Raw genomic sequence first — 19,112 nt, forward strand, 5'->3', positions numbered from 1 at the left:
CTAATTTTATATGTCTCCCAAATAACTGAATTCACAATTGTCTAAGAACACTTCCTTTTTAATTGAAATATGAGAAATTACGAAGTACCTGAGAAATGAAAAATATTATGAGATTCCTTGAACTTTCTATTTAATTATACTCTATGTGTAAATTAGAGCCAAACAGAGTTGATTACTTAGTTTTGAGAACCACGCTCTTGGTTTTCAAAACCAATTTGCTTTTGTTTTAAACGTAGTATCATGTCCACTATTACTTAGTTTCCAAAACCATCCCAAAGTTGTGACAGAATAGTAAGCTACTTTTCTCATGTTAGGTAATTCTACTGGGTTGTCTTTTGGATAAAGTTGATGTTACGGTACTCGATCTTGTGTATAAAGAGTGAACTCACATTTTTAACTTTTATAATTTGTGAAATTCTAATCTCTTTTATAGATCTTGACTATATTTACACACAAAAAAAATAAAAAATAAAAAATTGGTGAATTCATTTCTGTTTTTCGGATTCACTAGTTTTTAATAATTTGCACTCTAATCTCCTTTTTTCCTTGCAAAAAATCTAAAAATCAAGTAAGCTATTCCCTCCATGTAGGGATCTAATAGCTCAGTTGGTTTGCTACTTGAACTTTCACCTTGTTGGTGAGGGCTCAAATCTCTACGTTATAATTCCCTCCCCCATTTTCCCTTCCCCTACCTCCTACGTAATAAAACAATTTTGTTTTTTTTTTTTAAAAAAAAATTCCCTCCATCCATTTTTACCCTATATACTAAAATTAGCTGTTCCTTTTTTACTTATTCAATTTAAAAATCAAGAGATAATTTATAATTTTGTACCTATTTAGTCTTTATTATTGATTTTACTCCTAATGATTGCATAATTTTTTAAAATATATTTTATTAATTTCAATCATTAAATGATAATAATTAAGGATAATATAATAAAATAATTATTTTATTTATCACTTATGCCAACCTAATACAAAACAAGTAAAAATGGACGGAGGGAGCTATAAACAAAATGGGAGGGCTTATGAGAGTTCCAACGCCGTCAAGAAGTTGCGAGATTCCCATCCCACAGTAGTTCTGGAAGCTTCCACAGTGAACTCACAAAACAACTGAACCCAAGTTAGAAATTGTTTTTACAAATTGACAAATATAACCCTGACATCCTCTTACTCTCACAAAATTTCCTCCCATACTATAATAGCCCCTTGAACAAGACAGGGTTTTTCTCGACAATCCACAACTTTCTTTCTTTACAAGCCACAAAACACCTATAATTCTGTCTCTCTCTCTCTCTCTCTTCCTAATAACCCTTTCCACTACTCTTTGTGCAAATTTACCTTTCTTCTCAACTTTTCTCACTTCTATTTTTCCCCAAAAAATTTAAGCTACAACTGAATTTGGATATTATGTTGGTTAGTAGAATATCAACTAGGTTCCCAAAATCCATTATAACTCAGTGCCGGACCTCACTAATCCTATATTCTAGAGAACAACAACAGCAACAGGTTCCTAGTATTGCTTCTCAGTTCCACTCAATTCGTGACTTCAAAGATAAGGTTTGATTTTTGTGCCCAATACTTTTTAAGTTCTTCACTTTTCATCGATTTTTAATGTGTAGGATTTGGTAGGGTTTCAGGGGCTATTGTCATTTACTCCCTCCGTCCCAAAATAACTGTGCTTTAGCTCATTTTAAAAAAAAAATACAAGATATGCTCCCTCCGTTCCATAATACTAAGTGGTTTTTTAGGCTCATGCACGAAATTGCTTACTCCTAGAAAATTAGGATTTTTTTTTTTTTTTTTTTACTAATTTACTCCTAAAAAGTTTTACTACTTTCTAAAAAAAAAAGTATTTAATGAATTTTGACTATTTAAATAAGGTAGTCTTGGAAGAATTTGCCCAAAGTGTTCTTGAAATCTTTTTTTTAATCAAGTAAATGTATTTCATTTGGTAAACAAGGCCATCAACTGCAGTATACAAAAAGCTTGCACTAAGCCAGTGCGATAGAGCCTAACTACAGATCGTGCAGATCCTGAATTATATCTAAAATTGCATCCACGTCCTGTACAATAACCAGATTGCACCAAAAAACTAGCAAAATAAGACACATTTGTTTGAGACTATGTAAATTTCTCCTATGGCCCTCAAAAATTCTGTCATTTCTTTCAAGCCAAACCGTCCATCATATGGCTTGAGGGATGGTATTCCAAATCTTTTGTGCTTTCTTGCAGTAGTTCCCTCATGGATCCTGGCATGAGCCAGGACATGTGTAAGATTGACAGAAACATGCTCCACAGCTGAGTAGTAACTTTACAGTGCAAAAAGAGGTGGCCAACATCTTCATATTGCTCTTCACATATGGAGCACCTGCTGCAAAGCTGAATTTTCCTCTTTTGGAGGTTGGAATGAGTGAGACAAGCCCCTCTAGCCACAATCCTAGAGAAGCTAGAGACCTTCAAAGGGGCCTTGCTAAGCCAATTTTTTTTTTTCAGACCAACTCTATGTTGCTTAGCAGCTGAAGCAAAAGACATACTCGTTCTATTTCCCAATCATTTGCATTGCTTCTAAGAAAGAGATTCCAGCCTTGTGTTGAATAAAATTCTGCTGTTGCTACATTGTGCTGAGTTGATATTCTATAAATATCCGAGAATTGCTCTTTAAGAGGAGTGTGGCCCAACCATGCATCTTCCCAAAACTTTATTTTCCTTCCATTACCAATAATGAAGCCCATATCTGCCTCAAAGTTGTTCCAACACTCTCTAATATGCTTCCAAACTCCCGCGCCATGAGGTGTTGTGGCTACTTTGATGCACCATTGATTCTCCGCAGAGAACTTTTTAGCCAAGGTTCTCCTCCAGAGTGCTTTATCTTCCTTATTGAATCTCCAGTGCCATTTCAATAATAAACTTTCATTGTGACACCTCAAGTTCTTGATTCCCAGACCCCCTAATCTCGTCTTTAATAACTGTTTTCCGATTTACAAGTTGGAAGGAGTGACTTTGTTTGCTACCCTTCCAGAGGAAGTCTCTCCTTAACTTGTCCATACGCTTCAAGACAGAGGATGGCGCCGGGAAAAGAGACATAGTGTAGTTAGGCAATGCACTAAGAACAATGTTGATCATAGTGATTCTACCCCCGAGAGAGAGGTATTGTCGTTTCCAATTCGTCAACTTTTTCTCCATCTTTTCAAGAACCTCATTCCAGATTGATAGTGATTTATATTTATCCCCCAATGATAAGCCAAGGTACTTAGTGGGAAGTGAACCAATGTTGTACCGCAGAATGTTGGCTAATTGGCTGATGTTAGATACGTTGACTGGGAATAAAATGTGAAATCCAGAAACCGCTTCAAACATGGATAAAATCATCCTCAAAACCAGAACCTGTTGTTCTTCTGCCTCACACATGATTAATGTATCATCTTCTTGAAATCCTAAAGCACCACTTATTTTGAAAAAAAAATTGAAAAGCCGAAAAAATCACTTATTATGGAGCGGTGGGAGTAGTTTACTGAGTTATCCCTATTTATTAGATGTTTATTAGATGTTTCTTGAGAATTGAGCACTATTAAGAAGATGTAGTTCTTTAACAGAAGGGCATAGTTGAAAACAATTACTGTTTTTTGTCTTGAATTCCTAAAGGGACACGTATTTTGGGACAATTTTTTTTTTTTTTTGGCGGGGGGGCTGAAGTGACACTTATTTTGGGACGGAGGGAGTAGTTGTATCACAGGGTTCTTTTTGAATTGTAATTGAGGATATGATATTGGTGTTACTTTAGCGGATGATTTTCTTTGATGAAGTTGGCAACTTTTGTTTAATAGTACTTTCTTTGTCTCAATTTATGTGACCCCTTTCGAATTTCGAGCGTCAAATAAGCTTTTTTGAACCGATATTTTTTCATATGCCTTTTAAATATTTTGAATTATCAATTATGTGACTTATACTATAGTTTTACTTAGTTTTCAGATATGTAAATTTTATTTCAAAAAACTTAAGGATTATATGGCTGAATTCACGGTCAAGATTAAAATGTTTAGACTCTCGAAATCAGATATGTAAATTTTATTTCAAAAAACTTAAGGATTCTATGGCCGAATTCACGGTCAAGATTAAAATGTTTAGACTCTCGAAATCTCAAAGGTACCACATGAATTGGGACATGTGGAGTAATTGTTTTACTCGCAAGTTCGATAAGTCCTTTTGCTGTTTTTATTCAACTTGCGCACAACTTGGTTATTCTACCAGAAAGGATATTGGGTTACTCTGTCAGCTGGTGCCTAGGTAGATGGGAAGAATTTTTATTTTGTAAAGTTTGGGCTTGATTTTTGTTTTTTATAACCATGGTGCCCGGGAAAGCTTGCACGCACCTCTACTAATTCCACGAGTGAGTGCCTACTACCTTCCATAAGCAAAGGTATCGGGTAATTCTATTCACCAAGGATTGAGCAGATGAGAATAAATCACCTATGTATGAATCGGTCATATATACTTCAAATGTGGGATTGTTTTCCTCTTCATTCTCATCGGTTGAAGAATAAGTTAGGGTTTTGGCAGAGGAAGAGGCGTCCATTTTTGGATCTCTAAAAGTTTTTGTGTATGAGAGTTTTCCATCCTTCAAAAAGTAGTATTCAGGTGAAGTGACATGTTTAATTTGACCATAGACTTTACTAAAATGCAGATTTGAACCTTTTCAGTCTTAGATATTAATTTTTACCGCCTTTATGATTGCTATGAATGAATTAAGTTGCGTATTTAGTCCCGCTGTAATGTCAATTTTGACCTCAATTGTAAATTTGCTTAATTTGAACCATAGTATACTAAGAGGCAATTGTTGGCCTTGATTTAAAGTTATGTAGTCATATGCCCTACGTTACGTCATCACGATTTAAGGGTATTGACTGCTATGTAATAGCAAACATTTAATGCCATTCAATAAGGTTGTAGTCTGATGCCTCTCTGCCACTAGTGTGAGTTCATATGTATTGGCCCCTAGTTAATAGCAACCCAAGAATGTCATGCAGTAAGGTTATAGTCTTATTGCAATTTAAGGGTTGTTTATTAGTTGTGTGCCACGGTCAATCGCATGTCAGTAGTAGAGGTGGACTGAAGATTTGAGCACAACAGGGGCACCTTTGTCTTTAAATACGCTAACTACTAGTGTCAAAGTATGACGTGCAATTCTTTGAAAGCTTAATGATTATGATAACCTATCAAACTTTAATATTATCGAATCATTACTTATATTTGGTATGAATATGACAAATTATTAAGTAATTTTATTAACGAGAATTAAAGCTCAAAAAACAATTTATACAAATGAAAATAAGAAAGTGAGAATTTTGTAAACATACATGTCCGATTATAAAAGCAGAGACCCGTCACTGAATGAGAAAAGCTGAAACAATCTGCGGTCTTCCGTTTTCGCTCCATCCCAGCACAATATTGTAAAAAAAAAATAAAAAAAAATCAGGATGTTCAAAAGAAACTCAACAATCAGTTGAAACCTTTCCTGAAATTTCGAGAATCTAAGGTGCCAGGGAATGTCAAAGCTGTCGGAGTATCTTAACTGGTTGCCAGCTTACTTATATTATAATGTTAGAAACAACTACAAGCCATCTTTTTTTGCATTGTGAGATAGTTTACAGTATTTGGAGCTTGTTCCTTGGATGTTTGATACGGAGTGGATTATGTTGAAAACTTGTCGTAGAATGTTGTCAGTTGGATTGGCTCTGTGATGTTTCAAAGGGACATCCAGACAAACATAATTTGAAAAATAGTTGCCTGGCTAACTTGTTCTTTATACTGTAATCAAAATAGTGTACAATGCCTGGATTACTTTATAGATCTCTTAAACTTGCTCAAGCTGTAAACTCAATGTTCCACTAAGTTGATGCCTAGAAATGTTCAATTTCTATGTTCACCTAAGTATTGCTTGTTCTGCTAATGGTGAATCAGGTATCTCTATTCCATGAATCTGCCTTGCAACGATTTGGAATTTCATCCTCTACATCCCCCCAACCTAATGAAAAAGAGACATCTCAGTCCCAAAGTGAACCAGGGCGCTCAAAAGAGAATGGAGAAGTGAGTGGAAATGGTGAAGCTTCAGTTTCTTCTGATTCTCAGGTTCAATATGAGAAGGATGAATCAGGTTCCGATTTGGAATCCCATGATAACACGAATGAAAATGTCAAGGGAAGGAGAAGACGTACTAAACAAACTGTATTTTCTGATTCTGATTCTGATTTAGATACGGAGGACCTTTCTAGGGATGACTTGGTGAAATTAGTGGCTGAGAAGGAAGAACTACTAAAGATGAAAGAAGATGAGTTTCAGAAAATGAAGGACAAAGCTCTTCGATCTTATGCAGAGATGGAGAACGTCATGAACAGAGCCAAACGAGAAGCAGAAAATTCCAAAAAGTTTGCCATTCAAGTTAGTTTTCTTGGCACATGCTTTACCAGACAGTCATGCATTTACTTGTTAGTAGATTATGTTATACTTGTGATTTTGCTCTTATCTTTTGCATAAATGCTGCTGCAGAATTTTGTGAAAGCGCTTCTAGATGTTGCTGATAATATGAGTCGGGCTTCTTCTATTGTAAAAGAGAGCTTCTCCAAAATTGATGAATCTAATGATACTGCTGGAGCTGTGCCACTTCTGAAAACACTTCTGGAAGGTGTTGAAATGACTGATAAACAGCTTTCTGAGGTACACGTTTTTCACCTAAATATAGTCCATGTTTTATGTTCCTCTTTTACTGCTTGGTAGGCAAGCACTTAAAATTACAAACATTATGAGGTGCTTGGCCAAGCTTTTAGAAGAAAATAAGTGTTTTTAGGGAGTATCAGTAGCAAGCTTAAAAAAGTAGTAGCAGCTTTTTTCCGAAAATACTTTTTTGAAAAGCAATTTTGAGAAAATACACTTAGAAGCACTTTTTTAAAGCTTGGTTAAAAACTAATTGCTGCTTAAAAAGTGTGTTTCAAATTAATTAGCCAAACATGCTAATAATCGACAGTATAAGCAACTTTAGGTCTTTTAGGATGAACTCCAGAAAACACTATAATTAGAAATCTCGACGAGCTAGTTCCAAAAATGAAGAAGCAGCGACGACGGTTTTCTATATATACACATACAGCTGGAAGAGAAGCTCCAAGACATTTTTTGATACTGCAAAATCGCAGTAGAAATGCTTACTGCTGCTCCAATTGGAATGTAAGGTTCAGTAACTTCAGGGGTATTCACTGAATAAATTCAGGGGTTCAAATTTGTAATCCTTCGTATTTCTTGCTGGTCTATGTTATTGTTGCTTCGTCAATGTCTTGAAAGACCTTTATTGTTGTGAGGAGGTCTCCATCATAGCTTTTTCATTGGCTTACAACTCGTTACTTTTCAGGTATTCAAAAAATTTGGTGTTGGAAAATATGATCCTACCAATGAAGAATTTGATCCAAATAAGCATAATGCAGTATTTCAAGTACCAGATCCTAAGAAGGCTGCTGGCATGGTCGCAGTCTGTCTGAAGGTATATCTTTAGGAATTTCTTCTCGGCTCGACATTCTTGTGATGTATTTTGCTATTTCACTCTTCATGCGCTTAATCCTTAGTGATTATTGCTAATCTAGAATGTACTTTAGACATCCCTTTTCATTGAAGTCGAAATTGCATTTCTTGTTGCAGTCGGGGTACACCTTGCATGACCGGATCATTCGGCCAGCTGAAGTTGGTGTGACGGTGGCTATGGAGAGTACACAGGAAGATGAAAAAACTGAAGCTTAAACTGGTGGATCATGAGCCAAGATTTTGAAGCCGGAAAATCTTTAACCCGGTGAAAACAGAAGAAAATATTTGTTCACGTTCGAAAAGGAATTTAGTTCCGGATCCTCCAATAGCAGCCTATCCGTCAAAGAGAAGTTTAGTTTTTTTGGTAGTATTTATAAATTTTAATTTTTTTTTTTTTTTTTTAAATTTTACATTGTTTAGTCAGTGATCGAAATAATGTCTGTTAATAATGACATTTTACCTTTCATCTTAGTTTCTGACTCTGTTCATCACTGAACTTTGGTTTAAGGATTGTTGAAAATGAAGGAAAAATGTGCCTTTCATCTTCCATTTGTTGGGTGTTGCGCAATATTAAATTTAGCATCAGCCCAAGGTGCAATGGTTTACCAAACATGGCATACATTGTGGTACACGGGCTTCTTAGCAAGAACATTTTGTCTTGGTTTCATTTCAATACTACTAAACAAGTTCGAACTAATTAAATATTTGGATCAGAAATTCCTTGAATTTGTTGCCATTTTCATAAAAGATATAATTGTCAATTCAAAGGTTGCTAAATTTACCGTCCATTATTTTATATCGTGGGGAAAGGGTTGTTATTTTATGTTATTTTATATGTGACGACAAATCAAACTAAAAGGGGAAAACCTATTCTTATTTTGTAGAAATGGATGCTTACAGCGCCTTTGAAATGGATAGTTTTACTCATAGCTCACCATGAAAAGGATGCTGAACTGCTATTTAAAAGAAAAAACGGAAGGAAATATACGACTATGATGCAAGCTAGCAAGTCCTCAAAAGTGACTAGAGGTTATATTTACAATCATCTATACTTTAGCTGCCACTAGAATCTAAGTTGGGCACAAAAAGCTAGAGGTTTATATCTACAACCATTCATACTTTAACTGCCACTAGAATCTACGATAGGCACGCAAACTAGAGGGCTATATTTACAATCATTTGGACCTAAACACCACTGCATTCTATGTCAATAACTTTAAGTGGAATTGTCAGCCTTCAAAAGAAACAGCCAATAGTCCCAGCGCTCAATCATAGCCTTCCAAGCACAAGTCATAATTTAGCTCGCTTTCTGTGTGAATGGGTTGATCTGTCCTCAGTTCCTGAGTGCACGAAAAACCTTCGTTTATGTAAAAATCAGGCAAATATCAATTACAAAGTAGGCAGAAAAACTGAAACTACTTCCATTAGAAGGATGTGGTCCAACACATTGAACAAGATTCGAAATGACCACATTCAACTTAAAGTGCAAGTAACACATAAAGAAGACAAAATGAGAGTATGTCATCTAAGATGATTTAGCCATGTCTCAGTTACGTGCGACTGTGTGATGATTGAAAGAGATAAGAGTTGATGACATAGAACTAAAATCACGTGGAAGGAAGTTAATTCAACACACACAAATCCCTTAAGAGAGTCGCTCACCAGAAGATCAAAACTTTTTACCCATACTCAAATAGGATCTTAAAATCCCTTGGAATAATGAAGAGTTGGACAAGACACAACTTCAACAAATGAACCAGATAGACGATAGTTGATATTAGACTAATTCGTTGTGTATGAAAAGGTGTGAGATTTAGAGAGCTCCTAATTTATCTCGAGTCAAATTATTTACTACCGGAATGAAATGAACTTTGACTAGAGTGAAATGGATATAGAGAATTCATATGATCAACCTAACAACCTTAGCTCATTTAGGATTGAGATATTGATTGATTAATTTGATTGTTGAGGACTTCCAGTGTCCTAGCTTTTACAAACAATAACAAGTTGGTGTATTAAAAAGGACAAACCCTGAATTGGGAAGACTTCACTGGAATTTCACCACATATCAGGTAGGTATATCTCGTAACATTCAAGTAAATCAAAGCTTATCAAAGTTTGGTGAAGGGTAAGGAGATAATTGAGCAAAGGAGAGCAGATATAAAATATAGAGAAGAAAAAACAATACAACAATAATGACAACAAAAATGCAACTGTTTTCCAAAGGTAACAAAGCTCAAAATATCACCTCAAAATCTTCATCAAAGATATCATTGATCCTTTGTTTCATCAAGATATTATCGTTTGGTGTTGAACTTGTGATAGCTTGATTTAGCTTCCTTGTTTTAGCTTTGTTGTCAGAAGCTTCCTTTTTCTTTTCTTCCAAGTCAACAATCTGCATATTCGAGATTCATAAGAGAAAAAGTTTGACCCCCACCCCCCACCCCCCCCAAAAAAAAAAAAAAAAAAAAAAACAAATCTAATGGCATGGGTGTTCTATACCTTTTGAAAAGAATGCTACAAAATGCTAGGCCTACATTCTAAGTTTAGTTAAAGGTTAATTTGACGAAGCTTAGCCTTATCTTCGGAAACGAGGGAAAGGAAGAGAAGAAAACGGACAAATACAAAGACGGAAAATAGAAGACAACTGGGAGAAAAGCTAGTTGATCCAAAAAATGTTCCTCCCCCCCGCTTCCCTTTTCTCTATACTGTTAAACAGTAGGGAAAGAGAAACCAACAACATACCCAGCGAAATCTCACAAAGTGGGTTCTAGGGAGGGTAGACTGTACGCAGACCTTACCCCTACCTTGGGAGGTAGAGAGGCTGTTTCCGGTAGACCCTCGGCACAAAAAGAAAGGTCAGTAATTTTTTTCCTTCCTAGATTGATTTTGTAGGTCGTCTTCTAACATAACCGACGATTCGGGTGTTCACAAAATTCACATAGGATAAAGCTCTTGTCATCATCAGAAACAACCTGATTTTCGACCTGTTCCAAGGGAAGTCCTAAAGTTAGAATTAGCATCTATAATAAGACTGAATCTCTGCAGATTTCTCGATGCAATCCTGCCAAACCAAAGCAACAAATATGGTTCTAAATATTCTCCACATTCTAGCAAATCCATAAAACTCGACACCCATCTTTCCGACACAACAGAGTAGGGGTCCACAAAGTTATACAAACTTAGCAGGAGAGAAGATCTGAAAGGGAAGGATTTTAATTATATACACCAGTTTACAATTGCATTCCTAGGAGTGTTTCCTACTTCTTTTTTACCTTCTATTTGCATTTGCAATACTAGCCATGTGTATGAGCATTCTCAATTTTTCTGCAGTAAAATATTTACATTATTAATGCAATTTAACCTGTTATAGGAGGGTACTTCCATTTCATCCAGGTTATGTACATGGTGATTGTATAATGTTATTACCTAGTAAATGACATGGTTGTGAAAATATTTCTTACACCATAAAGTGCATATAAACTAAACTCTAGGGAAATATTCAGCTTTCGCTCTAATTGATATGCTTGCACCCATGAATGTTAGCATACTAAATATATGAATCACCTTATCAGTCAAGAGGCTAATCCAGGATTTGAAGTTAAAAATAAAACTTTATCATAAAAATTTCGTTCCCAGCGATCTCAAATTAAAAATAAAACTTCATCATAAGTGCCCAAGGGGAATCGAACCCTCATCGAGGAGGGCACCAATGTTAGCATACTAAATATATGAATCACCTTATCAGTCAAGAGGCTAATCTAGGATTTGAAGTTAAAAATAAAACTTTATCATAAAAATTTCGTTCCCAGCGATCTCAAATTAAAAATAAAACTTCATCAGAAGTGCCCAAGGGGAATCGAACCCTCATCGAGGAGGGCACCAACGCTTAAGCAGGTAGCATTTCTGCCACGGGACCAACAGCCTACTTTGCCACTGGGTTTGCTGGGTTCCCAGCAAATATTTCTTATATATTTAATGTAGTTCTTAGTATAAATACAAGGTCTGTGCAAAAGTTAGGGTTTCCGAGAACCCACAACCAAATGCCCTAGATCCCCCCTGCTTATCACCCTATAGGCCAACTGATATTCATATAATTAGAGCTGACCTATTATACCATCAGGTAGTCTTCAATGTCAGTTCCTATATGAGGGAAAACAAAAGATGAATTGTTTCTCGGTATAGGCATCAAACACATCCAAATCTTGTTTTGATTGTTAAAACACAATTCAATTCTGCAAGACTATATTGTAGGATCTTTTGACTCAATACATGGAAAACAACAATAAAACTTAAAATTTCATCAGAGAAATTCAAACTTCAATTCTAAGTGTAAGGTTAACATGTCATTTAGGATTGTTTCTAGGCTACACCTTGAAATAAACGAATATGTAATCTCTAAATGAGCTATTTATACTGTCCAAGTGCTTTCGCTGAAACTGGTCCACTTTTGCGATATCAAACTTAAAAAGTCTTGTAACATTAACTTCTGTTGTGTTGATTGGCTAGAATATTGGTACTCTGGAACTGGATTCCTGTTCAGTTTGCCGCTAATTTTTACATTGTTGCTGATGGAATTTGAATACCATCTGAAAGTGCCATACAGTGCTCCCATGAGACATTTAGATTTGATGTATTTTAATAGTGTACCAATTTTAATCACTTCCATAATTTAAATACAAAAGAAAAAAAAAATTGAATTGCCCTTCACCAATTATAAATTTAAATTGCAGAGTCCAGAAGAAAAAATTGAAATGCAGAAAACAGTTCGGTTTACATGTTCCATTGACACCAAAATTAAAGACTAACATTGACATCAAGACAGTACTACTTATTATGTGCTTACTATAACTCCCATAGATAAAGCATCTCAAACATCCAAACAACAACTTTATCTTCCAGCAAATATTATTTTTTCCAGGAAAGGTGCATAACTGGAAATCCAAATACTTTAATAAATAAAGAGTGAATAGGTTAAAACCTCCCTAAAATATCACCATTTTGCGAGCCTAACGTGTTTCTATTATCCCCTAGGACTATAAGTCTATACCTACCTTTAGATTGAAAAAATCCTAGTTGAATATGTGGCAAAATGTTAAGAGATAAATTGCTAAGAGGCACGTGGGAGATGAAAAAAGTCTTAGTGGCCATTTGGCCATGAATCTTTTTTACTTTTCCCAGAGTTGATTTCCGGAAATCATGTTCGACCATAAAATTCCGGAAAATTCTAGAATTCAACATGGTAATTTTCCGGAATTTGAAAAACACCAAAAAGTTCTTTCACTTTTTTCATTCCAGCACAAAAAGTCAAAAGTACCAATTTCCAAATATCATTTTTCACTTTGAAAATAAAACCGATCTTTTCAAATTTCACAATTTTCATGGCCAAACGGACCCTTAAAAAATGAGTCCACCTGCCACAATGATTTCATGGTATGGTAAACACCCAATAATTTAGGCATGAAACTAGCAAAATGGTGATAATTTAGGGTTTTTTAACTTATTCACTCAAATTTTTCCACGTGTTCTGTCACTTGGAACTCTTTGAATGAGCTTTTAGAACGAGACGTTTAGGTACTGTGAATACCCAATAGTTTAAGATCTGAAACTCGCAAAAGTAATGATAGTTTAGGGGTTTTTAAGAGGTAAATTTTCAAAAATATACAGCCTAACACAAAATATTACACCACGTAACCCAATATACAATATCATACCTGACGGAAAAGCACTATACATAATGTATCAGCCTAGTATGAAAGTGTATAAAAAGTGTTTATACACAAATATGGGCTAAACAGGGTAACAAACTCAAAATATGGGCTACGTAGCATAAATATTTTCTCGTACTAGACATAGAGTGTAATTTTCCCTTTTAAACATATTTACTCATAAAAAGAGATAAATGAAAGTAAAATGATAGCTAAAACCCGGTAAAAACTTACCCGCACCGGGTGTTTACACCAAACTAACGGATGCATATACAATAACATCATTTAACCATGGTTAATTAATGTATATATTCACTCCACTAAATTACTTAACTACAATAAGTTACATTGGTTTGGTGTAAACACCCGGTGCGGGTAAGTACTTACCCTAAAACCCTAACAGTAAAAAGGAGAAAACATAGTTAGTTAAACTTACAGGTGCATAACGAAACTTCCGTTTAGGAGTGTCGTTGTCGGAACGAGGGGTCCAACGGCAGAGCATTAGTTTGTGCCCACCAACGTTGTTGTTAGCGTTGCGGGTGCCACGTACGCTGTTGTTGTTGGACTGAGTAGTACTACTGACCCACTGTTTCTTCCATTTTCTAACTGGACCGGTAAATACTGGAGCTGATGACCCGTATCTTGATGAAGCCCGACCCAGTCTTGACCCGACTCCTTCCATTTCTCAGAACTAGCTAGAAGAAACTCTAAGTAGTGAGTAGAGAAATATTTGTGTGTGGAAAAGTTGATGGATATGACTATAAGAAGCTCCACTCTGCTTCAATGCTCTCTCTGGCGCGGGAACAAGCTTACGCGACGTCGTTCTACTAAAGTAATACTGGGTCAGCCGACGGTCCCACATAACTTTTCTATTTTGGGTTCTCCTCCGATGTTCGTACCCGGTTTAGGGACAGATTAATTCGGATTCACGTCACGTAAAGTTCATTTAAGGGAAACCTATATCCAAGGGTGGATTTAGAGGGTGCTGAACACTTGCGGCAAAAAATTTACATTGTATATATAGTATAAATTTTTTGTGTTTATATACATATATTAATTTTTGAATAATCTAAATAAATGTAAAAAGTTAGTGGTTCAACATGGTTATCCTAGCGTCATAAGTTCGAAATCCAAGAACAATATTATTTTTTATATCCTTAGCTCAAGTGATTCATGATTTTTGAAACCCAAGAATAACATTATTTTTTATATTTAACTTTTGTTTTTTTTACGAACCCCCGAAATGAAAATCCACCAATCCACCGTCGCATATCGCCCAAGTAATTCGGGTTTGCCGCTCTAAATAAGATTTTTAACATACCTTGGGCTCAAACTCACGATCCCTATTAAAGATGAGAAACCATATTCATTCCACCACAATCCATGTAAGTTAGATGTACCTTTTATAAACAACAAGGTGTTCCATTCTTTTGTGTGAAAAAAAAAAAAAAAACTAGCACAATTATTGTCTGCTGTGTGAATCACATGATAAAAAAATTCTTTTTAAAACTCGATATATCGCGGATAGGTACGAGCATCAAATAGAGTCAAATTGAGTTGAGCTGCATTGAACCTGCTCCCGAATTGAGTTCAGGTTAAGTCTAATTAAGCTTTTTAGATTATTAAATCGAGCTCGAGTCGAGTCCACCCAAGCTATATCATTATGGCTCTTTTATATTTCTTTCTGCATATTGGGCAGTGCCTCTAGGAGATTTAGAATAATTCATAGACTAAAATGGAGTTATTAATCTAGAACAGTTATTAATCTAGAACAGACTTTATTTGAATTAGCCATATGTTAGTAAGACAAATTACAACCAAACTGTTAGTAATAAAACAAACTATAACAAAAAATGAATTATTAGCTATCAACTTTTAAAAAACATGATTTGTGGAATCATAAGTTTGACAAATTTTAACTTAATATATGTAATATATCATGAAAAGATTTAAAGTCATTCCAGACTGATCGATTGAGAATAAAATAAGAATTCTGCTAATTATTTATCTCTTTCATTGTGTTTGTAAGTTTAGGGTCGTAGTCTCGATGACCTCTTGGGTATCTGATGATTCGGTGTCTGCAATTTGATCTAAACATGATTTGTGGAATCAACAGTTTGACAAATCTTATGAATTTAATATATGACTACATATATCTATCTATTTATATATTATAATCTCAAAATGTTGACCGACCATTAAAGTTGGATAAAGACTAAAAATCATAAAAGAAAGACCAGATTCTACTAAAAGTGATTAATTTATGTATGTAAGCCAATTGTAGGCCTTGTGAAGAGAAAGTGCGTCTCTAAAAGGCTCGTGTGGTGTTCTCACTATAAGAGCCGCATCTCTATTACCTCTAATGTTTTGTTAACCCCTTATTTTGGAGGATCTATAGTGTTTTCATACTTCTCCTCCCGCGTCATTTGAACTCTGGACCTACCGGTTGTGGGTGAAGGTGTTTTACCAACTAACAACTCTCACTTGTCTATTATCTCTAATGTTGATTTGGTGCCTAACAAGTTTTTTCTTTGATGCCTTCCCGTCTAGATATGCTCCTCCTGTAAGTAAGTATTGGTTACTACTAGAAAAGGGAGGTTTTGCCACTGGCAATCAGTGGGAAATTTGTATTATAAAACATGATTTTTCAACTCATTAACGCCAAACCAACTCCCTAGGAAAAGTGGGAAACGTGTTCCTATTGAAACGCTTTAAAAAAATTTCTAATTTTTACGTGTAAAAAACTATTTTTTCTTTTTTCACTGATTCAATCAAAATATCAATTAAAATAGTCACCGAACATTTTTCAGTAAAAAATTTTAATAGGAAAATAATGATTTTTAAGTAATGGGTACATCATAAATATACTATATGTCCCGTGCGCGCAGCACGGGCTATGCGCAACATCATTGTACAAAAGTGGTCCGACCCAGAGTTAATTTCAAGCCCACTCACAATGTTAATATAATACGCTTCATCCTATGTTATTTGTGGAACATAATTGTACAATTACATTTCTGGGGCTGCTCCCATGAGAATAAAAAATACAAAAACAGTCGAACTATTCATATTCATTTTGGTGGTTCAACCAATACAAAAGTTGATGCAACAATTGACAACAATTTGGAATTTAACAGCTATAGGTGACAACACATAGTTTCATCTTGGTATCCACTGCAAGAAAAGAAAATCAAGCATTAGAATCATAATATACCGTACCTAGCTAAATCTAGGATACTCAAAGCGAAGCAGGAGAGAAAGGGCTATCCTCCTGTTACTTATTGCAATTCAGAGGACAAAATATCAAAAGGTATTGTGTCACTTGGGTGAAACAGAAGTCCCTCTATTATTAGAATAGTGCCGGAAAATTTTCAATAGTTAACCTTGTTGAAACACCTATATTGCTGCAATTACATAGCCACATTCAAGTCAAAAAAGAAAAAAAAATACAGCTAAGCTCCATGAAAAGTCTATGCAGGATGCGTGAAGAGATGAAATATAACAAAATATTATTGGTCATCTCGTTCCTATAAAGTTAGACTTTATTTAGATCAGTATGAATAGTGGTAGTAAGAGTAGTATTTGCTGCGTTTTTTTTTTCTCCCCAACATTGTAAATGTTAGTTAAGAAATATTAGCTGAATTTTGTGTTATTCCTTGATACAGAAGTTGAACTTACCTATGTACATGGATCATTTCAAGTTACCTGAGCAACAACATAGTAGAAAAGAACACCCCTGACAAAGACAAGTAATAATCAGCATGAAATTTTTCATCATGTAACATTCTTGGGAATCCATGCAAAATATGATTCTCTACAAAAGACATTCAGTCATCTATACAATAGGAATATCAATTGTGAACAGAAAGCTAGTTCACCACCTTGGAATAGCAAAAATAGCATACCTCAGACATGGTGTAAAGCTTCCATCTAACAATGTATTTTTGCGCTTAAGATCATTGCAACACATCCACTGAAATTCAAGTAATTGATTCCTCATATAAGTTGTTGAAAGAAAAGTCTCGCCTGAATAAAAATAATCACAATAGGACAGATCGCATCAGTAAACAATACATTCAAGGATAGAGACAATCAAAAACTTATCTAATAAAGTCTTGAGATACTAAATGCTATGCAATGAAATGAAATTGAAGTAGCTAATTATTGCTAGGTCTTCCTCTAGAAAGAGAAAAAGGTTGGTGGCTTTCTGTTACATGACACTTTTTGCAGCATTGACAACTAAAACAGATGAAAGAGTATTCTAGCTAGAATCTTATGTTACCTCCATCTTCACTGAATCTATGGTCGAACCTATTCACTGTTGTACCTTCTACTACAGGCTCCTCATGCTGCCTTAGCTGATAAGAGACGCATGGGTGATCATGTAAGAGTCATCATAATGAAATCTTTTGTGCTTGCTTATATCTCCATCGCTAATTTCTACATATGAAATAATCTAATCAAGAACAAGCGTTGTCTAAATTACGACAAGCAGCCCCTAAAACAAAATGTTCACAACCTAGAATTTTGAGTGCTGGTATACTGAGATACAGGATGAGCTGAAGACCCATTTGGTTTTGAGTGTGCACTTTGCGACAACTAGTTTCAATATCACCAAGACCATTCTTGAGATTCTTTTTTTGGTACATCATAGATGAATCTCAACTGACTATACACTACATGAATAATTAAGTTTCCTGCATGTACACTTCAATATACCTGTGCCACTTATGAGCTCACATATGCAGTTATATACAAGGTTTATTAACGAGGACATGATACTTTTTTTTTTTAAAGAGAACTAAAACAACAAGAAACTAGCCCGAAACTAAGCGAAGGAATGAGACCCCAGCAACATCTCCTGCAATATGCAAAGAAATGCTAGAAGGCACTTGTGAATGCCATTCAAAGCGAGATTCTTGACTAAATGCCAGAATAGCTAAACTATCAGCAACCAAATTAGCCTCCCTGTAAATATGGGTAACAGAGACCACCTAGTTCCTATCCAAGAGGTAAAATGTGGTTGACAATATCACAATTTTGATGAGGCACAGTTCTTCCAACTCGCAACACCTGAACTATAATAGCATTATCAATTTGCAAGGCAACTCGACGCCACCTTCTATCCCAGGCTTCCTGAAGGTCAGTGAGGACTCTCCATAGCTCTGCTCTAAATGATGTACAAACTCCAATTTTGACTGAAAAAACCTCCAAGACACCTTGCAGTTCCTATCAAAATACTCCTTCGAAGAGCTCCACCTGTGTTCAAAGCTACCTACCCAACGCTAGGAGGTGACCAGCCGAACGAAACCATATGCTTGCTGTTAGACACTTCCCGAAAATTCTTCAACAAAAGCCAAGAAGTATACAAGCTTTAACCATGCTAACAAGGGCTGTTATCTTTTTGTCCACCTAAAGATACTCATTTTGAAAAAGAGCATTATTACGCCACATTCAAATTTTCCAGCAGGTGTATCCGAAGAAGATTCTCTAATCGTCATCTGTAACTCCTTTGTATATAGACATTAAATTGTCAGTAAGCCAATCATAGATATCAAGAGCAAAGAACTGAGACATGTCATCTAGATCGAGAATGCGAACCCAGATAGCCCGAGCATGAATACGATCCGCAAAACATGCAACACGTACTCTCCTCTCGCTCCACAAGATCCGTGCAAGTACCCTGTGAAGTAAGATGTCTGCAATATCTCTCCAAATTTGTAAAGATTATACCTTTGCCACACAATCAAAGGAACACTCAAATTTTTTCAGGCCTGGACCAACCCCGAATTAATTTCCAGATTCTATCAGAAAGAAAATGCTCAAAATTGTTAAGAA

General features: G+C 35.5%; 2 protein-coding genes across 3 annotated transcripts; one reads left to right on the forward strand and one right to left on the reverse strand.

The window, feature by feature from the left end:
* The first annotated feature begins 1,222 nt into the window (after positions 1-1,222).
* Positions 1,223-8,115, forward strand: LOC132031388 (grpE protein homolog 2, mitochondrial-like). 2 transcript variants are annotated; one of them, XM_059421325.1, is made up of 6 exons: positions 1,223-1,560; positions 5,962-6,154; positions 6,254-6,438; positions 6,547-6,714; positions 7,400-7,528; positions 7,684-8,115. In XM_059421325.1, the coding sequence occupies exons 1-6, from the start codon at positions 1,411-1,413 to the stop codon at positions 7,780-7,782; spliced, it is 924 nt and encodes a 307-aa protein (XP_059277308.1). In that variant the 5' UTR covers positions 1,223-1,410; the 3' UTR covers positions 7,783-8,115. The 2 variants fall into 2 exon arrangements, with proteins under 2 accessions (XP_059277308.1, XP_059277307.1); XM_059421324.1 differs by having other exon boundaries at positions 5,962-6,438.
* Positions 8,116-8,540: 425 nt separating this feature from the next.
* Positions 8,541-14,166, reverse strand: LOC132031389 (uncharacterized). The gene is made up of 3 exons (XM_059421326.1): positions 13,711-14,166; positions 9,815-9,961; positions 8,541-8,906 (listed from the first exon to the last, which is right to left on the reverse strand). The coding sequence occupies exons 1-3, from the start codon at positions 13,954-13,956 to the stop codon at positions 8,832-8,834; spliced, it is 468 nt and encodes a 155-aa protein (XP_059277309.1). The 5' UTR covers positions 13,957-14,166; the 3' UTR covers positions 8,541-8,831.
* Between the last annotated feature and the right edge of the window lie 4,946 nt (positions 14,167-19,112).

The sequence above is a fragment of the Lycium ferocissimum genome, chromosome 9 (genome assembly GCF_029784015.1).
Source record: "Lycium ferocissimum isolate CSIRO_LF1 chromosome 9, AGI_CSIRO_Lferr_CH_V1, whole genome shotgun sequence".
Lineage (NCBI taxonomy): Eukaryota > Viridiplantae > Streptophyta > Magnoliopsida > Solanales > Solanaceae > Lycium > Lycium ferocissimum.

What these genes read in the sequence shown, in the direction of transcription:
- LOC132031388 (XM_059421324.1), top strand. Translation starts at nt 1,411, where the DNA reads ATGTTGGTTAGTAGAATATCAACTAGGTTCCCAAAATCCATTATAACT. An exon ending in TTCGTGACTTCAAAGATAAG is followed by an intron (nt 1,561 to 5,961) that starts GTTTGATTTTTG and finishes ATGGTGAATCAG; the next exon opens with GTATCTCTATTCCATGAATC. An exon ending in CCAAAAAGTTTGCCATTCAA is followed by an intron (nt 6,439 to 6,546) that starts GTTAGTTTTCTT and finishes ATGCTGCTGCAG; the next exon opens with AATTTTGTGAAAGCGCTTCT.
- LOC132031389 (XM_059421326.1), bottom strand. Translation starts at nt 13,956, where the DNA reads ATGGAAGGAGTCGGGTCAAGACTGGGTCGGGCTTCATCAAGATACGGG. An exon ending in GGAAGTTTCGTTATGCACCT is followed by an intron (nt 9,962 to 13,710) that starts GTAAGTTTAACT and finishes TCGAATATGCAG; the next exon opens with ATTGTTGACTTGGAAGAAAA. An exon ending in TCTTTGATGAAGATTTTGAG is followed by an intron (nt 8,907 to 9,814) that starts GTGATATTTTGA and finishes TCGTGCACTCAG; the next exon opens with GAACTGAGGACAGATCAACC.